Consider the following 9168-nt stretch of genomic DNA (forward strand, 5'->3'; position numbering starts at 1 on the left):
TCAGTAGTGTGAGGTACAATCATTGAGCTCCTACTACCTTAGTTAGGAAAAGTTTGTCACCTCATCCACCCGATCCCGAAACCGAGGCTTTCAATGTAAACAAGATGGCAACCTTTCATGGTTCGGGCTTCGCCAAGGATCTGTTAAGCAGTCTTAGTGCTGAAGTTCTTTATATTATTCTGTCATATCTTCCAGCAAAGTCTTTGTTAAATGTTAGCGAATGCAATCGCCGTTTACGGGATTTATGTCAGAACTGTAACTCGCTTTGGAAGCATCTTTGCAAGGTTCGTGCCTAAATCCTAAAAAAAATTTCATGTCATCTGCATGCATGTTTAGTTCCGTTTTGCGAGACAATAAGTTTTTTTTTAAATTTTGTACGTATATGAGAGTAAAAGCATAAGTTTTTGCCTTCAATTTCTTTTAAGAAGGATTGTTTCTTCATGCTAAGGAGGAAACTTGTGTATGGGCATGTTATTTCAGGATTACAATCGGCACAAAATAAGCCAGTGGAATATGAAGCACTCACGTGCCTCCTGTAGAGAGTTTTTTTTTAACTAGTCGTTCTGGAAGGAATTTTGTCGAATTTTTGCCGAAATTTGTAGCAATTGAACTTCTTGACTGCTCCCTCTCTCAATTTTTGCGAGTGCCTTTGTTTATTTCTCGAGTGGGATCTTTAACTTTGATGTTGTTATTGTTTTTCCTGGTTAGTGATCTGTTTATTTTAATCAGTTTACCCAGAGTCTAAGCTTAGGTCCACTGTAGTGAATAGAGTCCTCTGGCTTGACAGAACGATTCGATGAAATAGAACTGAAAAATTAGCCAAGGGAAACCTATTTATAAAATATGACGCTTTTGATGACTATTTGCGTAATATTTTGAATATGTTAAACTAGTCTCGATCTAACACCATATTGTTCAAGCTTTTTACATGCAATCTTTTTAAGTTGCTTACCATTCGAAAACGTTAATATATGAAGTGGAATGCAAGAAAGAAAATCATGATAGTTTTCATATTCGTAAGAGAGGGTGAAAGAAAATACAACAGAGGGTAAATTTGATTAGCAACGTGATTTCATTTCTGTCGTATTGTGTTATGCAATCAGAAGAAAAATATGTGAATGTGAAGATTTGAAATGACAAGCTAACTACTGGACATATCATGTGGTTTCCCTGGGAATTTACCAATACCCATGTTTACTCCTTGTTGGAGAGAAACTGTGTGAGAGAATGTTTTTGGCAGGATACAGGAAAAAGATTAAATTGTTCAGGATTTTGGGGGCTTATTTGGAAAGTCACGTGTGCTTGGCATGACACCTTATTGATTTTGAAACCACTGCTTGTTGAAAGCGTGGGATATCTCTGCTTATGTTTGAAATAAGAATACTTTGGTTTTCTGAGGAATTTTTCAGGCTATTACATATTAATTGCATTATTCAGGGTTTATATTAGAAAATGTAATGGTTTTATGCTCTGAACTGAGTAGGGGGCTGAATCAAATTACGGCTACATTTAATCCTTTACACTCCAAGATCAGAATTCATATTCTTCATACTGTTCTCTATACATATCCAAAGGTTGCTGACAAGGAGAATTTGTTTAACAATCAAATGCCTCTTTAGTGGGTGATCATTTTCTTTATTCACATGACCTTAAAGTTGGATTCAGGGGTGATATTTGTAAGGAGAAATTAGATGCTTACCACTCCTAGGGGTCAAAGGATTGAAATAACATGCTCTTTTAGGGGAGTTTGGGCATGCTCCCCTGTAAAGATTTGAAACTCTCTGACAATCCAGGACACTTGAGTGACAATTTTAGCCACACACTTATGTTAAAATCAGTTTTAAAATGTTTATGTCTTTGATCTCACTTCATAAAATGGTCTGACAACTTCCTGGTGTCTGCTGCCTTCCAGCCCCTGTTGAAAACCATGATTGTTGTTCAGGTTTGGCAGAATTGTTTGATCATGCACCCACCTAGAAGCCTTTGGAAAGTGATTAAAAGTGTCTTGCTCAAAGAACATAACACATTACTCTTAGTGCAAACCAGATCATTCTGATCACAACTCCAGAGGGCTTGATGTGAGGTTACTGAGTAAATCAATTTATGTAATAAATGTTTCTTTCAGATTGACTTTGATGCTGACTTGACTGTGAAAGGCTCTTTTCCATCCTTCTTCATCTTGTATCAGCTGCTTTACAAATCCCGCATTATCCTTGAGGACACAGATTATAGCACATATAGTGGTTATTTACCAGATTGGTTGTATTATTGGAGTGCACTAAGTACCAAGCCCCCCCTCCCTGGCTTTTACAGCTTACCAGCAGGAAGGACAAAGAAAACTTGGGGTAGGAATCATGATGTCAATAATTCTGTGGTATGGGAGGAAGGGAGTAGGAGGGGGGGGAGGGGAGAGGGTTGAATGTATAATTTACATAATTTGCACAAAGGTTTGCAAGGAAGGCACAGGACAATACAACTGAATAGTTCCCAGTCCTTTGCAATCTCTCAAAGCAACGTAAGACAATCTTGCTGCCTACTACTCTGTACTTTCAAACTTATTGACAGCCCTTTTTGACATCACCTGCTAACCAACTGACAACTCAGAGGTTCAGGAGAGGGGGCTTAAAGTTTATGGTTCATATTGTCAAAGGCTACAAAGTCTAGCCATTTGCACATATCACTTGCTAAGGCAGCTTTTGATTTGTATTCTGTTATTACCCCCTGTTATTACCCCCTGTTATTACCCCCTGTTATTACCCCCTGTTATTACCCCCTGTTATTACCCCCTGTTATTACCCCCTTGAAAATGTTTCAACTTTGGTTAATGATGGATTGTCTTTCGATTTTTGGCACAAAAATTGCTTTATAAAGATCTACTAATTGATCTGGGAACCAAGCCCTAACTGTCCCAAACTATGGTCTGGTGCTATCCTTTTGGAAGTAAATTTAGTATTTCTTGTAACTGTTATTGTATAACTTGAATTCATAATTTTCCACAAGGTCTTACAGAAGAGGACTTGACCAACTACCAGATCAAATGTAACAAATCTTGTGCTGTAAGAATAGAGCGGTATTACACTTGGACAGATGGGGTAGAAGCAGCACTCTGTAAACACAAGAGTAAACAACGATTCCATGAGGTGGCTCTGAAGCGGTGCATGCGAAGTCAAAAGCAAATTCACAAGACCTTTCCAAAGGCCTCATGTTCTCAAAGAAAAAGAGCTTTTAACAAATTCCAGAATGAGCATCGCAGCCAAAGAAACATTCTGTCCAAGCAAAAGGAAGGTGCAAGTGAATACATGAGTCTACAGTCTCCCCACAAGATTGGCCAAGATTATATTGATGGTGAGTTTACGCCTCGCTCTGGAGAGTAAAGAAAGCTCTCTATGGGTGCAAAAAGTGTACATTGTAATTATGTGAGGAATAGTTACTTATAGTTGAAAGGTAATTATCAACTTGAATTTGAGAATGGCACTGATAAACCATCTCAGTAAAATTTGGAATGCTGAGCTTTGAGTTATATCATTTTTAACCCTCGAACTCCTTAGATAAAATTGTTACTTTCCCTCAAGGCGCTACACATTTCCTTTCACTGGTAAGCGTGTACCAATTTTCTTAAATTTACTTTTGACAAATGTCTGCCTTCAGAGGTTTAGAATCAGAATGCACTGCAAACAAAATTTCTGGAATTCTTTTCTTCCTTTTTTTTTTTCGTTATCGCAGGATATCTTCACAAGAGCGGCATCAAACAACTTGAAAGCTATGTTGAATTTGCTAAACGCCTTGAACAAGAAGTTGACGTAGCAGAGCTGTCTAAAGACATTCCAGTGTGTGTTCTTCTCGTTTATGATAAAATGTCTTCCTTAGCGCAGCAAAGGTTCATTTCGGCGGAGGAATTCCTTGATGTTGCGAAGGATTACTTCGAAAGAGTAAAGAGAGTTTGGAATTGGCAGAATGAAAATGGGCCTGAGGCAAGGCAGGCATTCCGGGATTGTTCAGTTGTAAAAACACATTCGTCTTATAGGTGAGTTTTACTTGTCATGTTTTTAAAGTTATTCGAATCACATTTCTCTGACTAATGTGATTGGACCTTAGCCTGCTCCATGTGTGCAGTTGCATGTAGTAAGACTTAGCACGACAATAGCCGAGGAGTGAAAACAAAAAAGGGGTTGGGTCGGGTCGGGGTGGACCCAGACCTCTCTCGTTTTCGCTCCGCTGCTGCTCTCGCCCCGTGTATTATTTCGCTTCGTTTTACTTACTGACCGCCAGAATGAATTAAAGAATGATTTCCTGGCATGTTATCGGGCACCAAGGAACAACTGGGCGAAGATATTTCAATTTACAAGCTCGTTAATTCGACAGCGGCCATGTTTGATTTAAAGTTAGAGGGGATAGTTGGGAGTAGGGAAGGAAAGGCGTAATAATGGCTGTTTCTTTCTATTTTTTTCCAGCGCATTTGTTCAAACTGGGAGTGAGTCACATTTTAGGAATCTTCGACTCAATTTTGAGGGACTAGAAAAGTTACAAACATGGCTTGATGAAAACCAGTGGATTACTAAGCTACTAGATCCAAACTTTGTTACAATTCTCCGTGGAGCTCCGTTGCAGAAATTACCGTCAAACGAACTCAGCACTCAGGCGTTTCATGCGTTGAGAAAGATGGTGAGAATCTTCCTCAAAACCGGACGGAGAATCGACTTCGATAGAATTCTAAGAAGACTGGCCGAATCTGCCAAAATATTTTTGCACACGAACTTGGAATACGTGGAAAACTTAGAGAGGACCCTTTCACGCGAGTAAATTGTAATTAAATTCCAGTTTCCCCTTTTTGTAGTTTTAACAAATTGCGACTGCGGGTATATGGAGAATTGATAATCTGAACTTCTCAACACTAAGAAAAAAAATCTGGGTAATACGTCGCTTCTCCTTAGCGATAATATACTCAGCCAAAACAAGTTTGTGAGAAATTTGCGATATGAAATGAGGCTTCTTCACAATTACAGTACGTAAAGAGTATCTCTTCGCTCTTCGTTCCTTTACCGTCAGAAGCTCTTTGAGTTAATTCCCTTCGATAAGTGTGGTATTGCAAGGCCATGTTCATCCTTTTCCCTTTCGTTCTATTCCATCCTATTTTCAAATCCTTGACCAGTTTTTCTCATCAAATTCCCTTGATTTGACTCGGCGAACTCTGTGATCATGCATTATTTACCTCTACTGAGTAATTCATGGAGAAGCTCGTGAGACCCCTTGCAATGACTTGTCTGTGCGATAAGCCCTGACTATTCCTATTATTTATTGGAATTCGATGTTACAAGATTAAAAATAGTGCTTTGGGATTAAAAAGCAATCGCTGTCAATTCTCTTAACTTTGTAAAACAAAACACGATTTTTTCCAAGATCTCTTAGTTTGCTATTTACGTGGACGGAGAGTTATTTTTTCCAGTTCTAATACAAAATTCCCTTCTCCGTTAGTCCGAGACAACCTAGTGTGCTCTTTTAGTGAGCTTTCTCGAAGTAATTATGTGTTTAATACACAAAATCGGTGTGAGCACCATTTACTTGCCGTTCCGTTTACAATTAACTGATTAATCCAAAAGTTTGGAATATTCATATCATTCGGGCACCATTTATTAATAGATTTTCTCAGCGTTAAACAGTTTAAAGCTTTTCCGCTCTGCAGCCCTCGAGCAAAAGCCTTCCACATTAACTAAGCAATAGTAAAGTTAAAGAGAGAAAGTTTCTAAAGAAACTGTGGTTCTGCGTCGGTGGCAAAGAATAAAAGGGTTATTGAGAATTATCAACTGAGTTGCTAGCGTAAATTTGCCACAGTAAAGAATGTGAAAGCTGACGTTTCGAGCGTCAGCCCCTCGTCACAGTGAATGGTAAAGTTACTTAACCAAAGAAAGAGAATTGGACAAAAGACTTCGTTCTCTTGATCAAAGCTTTTTTCCCAAGCGACCCTAATTTCTAGGGAAAGCCTTCAGCAGACTCCTCACATCCTCTGTCTTTCCACTTAGAAGAGTTAGAGGTTAAAGCGAAGCAAATCATCATTGTTAAAAAAATGGTGCATCATATAACAGTTATTTAAGGGTAATAACGGCCGAAATTGGTGTTCATCGTGGTTTGTTTCTTTGATTCTCATCTTTACCTTTTCTTAAGATAAAAAAAAACTTTATTTTCAATATTAACCCTTAAAATTGCAGAAAGCCAGAGGAAAACTATGATGAAGAATCAATGCAGCAAAACTTATCGATCTATCGCACATGATCTGTTCTTGATGCAATGTGTAAGTGATATTCTCCAGGAGAAAAGTCTCTAAATAACTTAACAAAAAAACTTTACATTTAAATGAGGGTGATTCTTAAGACATGAGAGTCAATAAGAGAGAAAACATATCCTTTGTTTGTAGCTAGAGCGTAAATCGCACCTTGATCATATTGCCACTTGAACACAGCGCAGAACACTGACAAGAACGATTGAAAAAAAGTTTGCGTCACGGTTCCTTGTTTAAGTCGGGCGTTTGTTTGAACCCATAGCGACATCGAAATTTTGGTCATGCCTTTTCACACGCTTTTTCAAACCTGTGCTCTATGTTGAAACCCATTACGCCATCGACATCCCCTCCAAGACTTCGCCAAAAAGAGGCAAGCGGAGAGCGTGCGCAGAAACTTGGTCACATATTTCTGGCGTAGCTAGTATACTACTGGCCAGTCAAAATTGATGAGAGGATTCCCAGTGCATCCTGCTGAGCTATATCCACCATCCAATAACTCTTATGGCATCCTGAGGTTTAACTGAATATCTTGACTTTCTGTCTGGTTTTCTGTTCCTTTGCAGAATTGACTTAAAACTGTTCTGAATTCCGCCATTCGAGCGGCGTACAAAATTGGATTAACTAAAGAGTTAGCTATTGTTAAGGTAGTCAGGACAAACCCAAGTCGAGCCGTAGTATGTACCGATATTTTTATGTAATCTTTAAAATAAGGTGTGCTTTTGATAAAAAAGAAAACTAACTCCGGCAGCCATGTCAGTAAAGACGCCAACGTCATCATAAGCAAGGTTGTTGTAAGCCTTTGCTCTCGGTTAGATCCTCCATCATGACGTGGGCGTGGACTACATCGGACTTTGGCTAAAATGGAGATATATGAAGCACAAATCACAAGGATGAAGAAGATATCTATGGAAAAATAAATGTAGTAATAGTATGTTAGTAACTTAAGACTCCGTGTGAACAGTTCGTGTAGTACAACTGGAATGGAGGATAACACCACGGAAATAAACCACATCACGAAGATGATCACTCCGTAATGCCAGTTGCTGAGAAGACGGTGCTGTATTGGGCGAAAGGTGGCGTGCAGCCGTTCAAGTGAAATAGCTGCGAGATTCATTACTGAGATAAACTGAAACAGTAAAGTCACTGAGATGACTGAATGATATCTCCACTTGTCACATGATATCTTCTTCCCTGCGATATATACCGGTCCAGAGACTCCCCCGACCAACAGATCGACGATCGCTAAGTGGATGATCAAGTACGTGCTCCGGCGCTGTAGCTGGCGCTGCTTCAGAAATACAATAATGGTGATGATATTGAGGATGACTATAGCCAGACATTCAATGATGAGCACAAAGAGCCATGGAATACATTCTGATGCAGCTGGTGCCTCTGAACTATCCTCGCTGTTGTTAATGCTGGTATTGCTACGGGTGTTGGTAGCCATGAAGTTTCACTCTGAGGGAAAAACTATGCTCTAAATTGTTTCGTTGTTTTTGTTTTCTCAATTGATTTATTCTGAGAGTACATTTTTGCTGCTAAGCAAATAGTATGTAATAACTATCTGAATGTAACCCCTTCCCAAGAAAACTGCCCAAAGAAAATCTGATCTGATGGGGTGCTAAAAATGATATCTGGGCTTTTAGAGGATCTTTCTAAGTTGACTCCAGTCTGATTGAGTTGGTGCCTTCAAATTTCTCTTCTTTCCTTGTATAATAACTTGAAAGCCAACATGCGCGAACGACTGTGAGGCGCTTTGTAAAAAAAACTGAGAACTACAGAAATGTAACTGCTTACGGAGGAAATTTTCTCTTAATAAATAGAAGGCAGTCACAATACCAAGCTAAGTTTTGTTGGAAAATAGATGAAAAGTGCAGTAAAATCTGCAGCTGCAATCAACTGCAAGTTATCTTTGACCCCGATGTCTCGCCATGTAGAAGCGCGGTCGGGTTCGATTTGGATAACAAAAAATCTTATTGACCGTTAGAACGGCCTTCAAAATTTGTACTTTTCAGCAAATTTTAAAGGAATGATCTTATCTAGCAGTGATATTTGCATGAAAACACTAACTTACCTTCCGAAAAATCTTTAATTCTGTTTCATGTCGATTGCCTCAGATTCCAAAACCTCTTAAAATTAAGTTATTGCAAATAGCAGTGGGGGCTATTCGATGAAATTAAAATAGAGTTTGAATTTCTATTGCACGTTAAGTTAACATATGATTTATTGATTATTCACCTGCATATAAACTTCATTGTTATCTTTTGACAGCAATTTTTGAAAAACTGCAAATTATTTCTTGAAGGAAATTGAGTTGTAAGTGAACGTCAACAAGAGAGACGCATGTAATATTTAAATACCCATTTTCTTCGAATAGAGACATTGTACTCTATTAAAAACCTCAATGAAAACAAAAAAAAAATCATTTGTAATTAATCAACTTTATTCAATATTCAGAAAGTTGATGATAAATAAGAAAAAACGTACCGTGCAAGTTTTTCTTTTGGGGGATATTTCTTTGGCGACATTGATCTAAAAACGTGAAAGTTGCAACTTTTTGAAGTAATTAGGAGTCCATGACAATCGTGTGAGAAATGTTTGTATCTGAGAAACGCGAGCGACTACAATGAAGAGGAACTCAATTTAACTTGAATAAATTGTATTTGAACAAAAGATATCTTTACTATACCGTTCGTAGTCTTACACAAATATTGTGACTACATAGGGGTAAAAGTTAATGAAAGGAAGACGAATGTGTGAACCCTAAAGACCAGAAAAGCCAGACTATAGAAACTTTCTAACGGATTATTTTTTATAATCAGTATGTCTACCGATTTTACATAGCTTGGATTTTTCCAGGTCAATAAACGACCACCATTCCCTATTTTGGACTG

At 38.3% G+C, this 9168-nt stretch overlaps 2 protein-coding genes across 2 annotated transcripts; one reads left to right on the forward strand and one right to left on the reverse strand.

The window, feature by feature from the left end:
• The first annotated feature begins 97 nt into the window (after window positions 1-97).
• Window positions 98-6093, forward strand: LOC131780697 (uncharacterized). The gene is made up of 5 exons (XM_059097305.2): window positions 98-284; window positions 2126-2345; window positions 3001-3345; window positions 3724-4024; window positions 4452-6093. The coding sequence occupies exons 1-5, from the start codon at window positions 105-107 to the stop codon at window positions 4798-4800; spliced, it is 1395 nt and encodes a 464-aa protein (XP_058953288.1). The 5' UTR covers window positions 98-104; the 3' UTR covers window positions 4801-6093.
• Window positions 6094-6773: 680 nt separating this feature from the next.
• Window positions 6774-7721, reverse strand: LOC131780704 (histamine H2 receptor-like). The gene has a single exon (XM_059097311.2). The coding sequence runs from the start codon at window positions 7719-7721 to the stop codon at window positions 6774-6776; it is 948 nt and encodes a 315-aa protein (XP_058953294.2).
• Window positions 7722-9168: the final 1447 nt, after the last annotated feature.

Source organism: Pocillopora verrucosa, chromosome 3 (genome assembly GCF_036669915.1).
Source record: "Pocillopora verrucosa isolate sample1 chromosome 3, ASM3666991v2, whole genome shotgun sequence".
Lineage (NCBI taxonomy): Eukaryota > Metazoa > Cnidaria > Anthozoa > Scleractinia > Pocilloporidae > Pocillopora > Pocillopora verrucosa.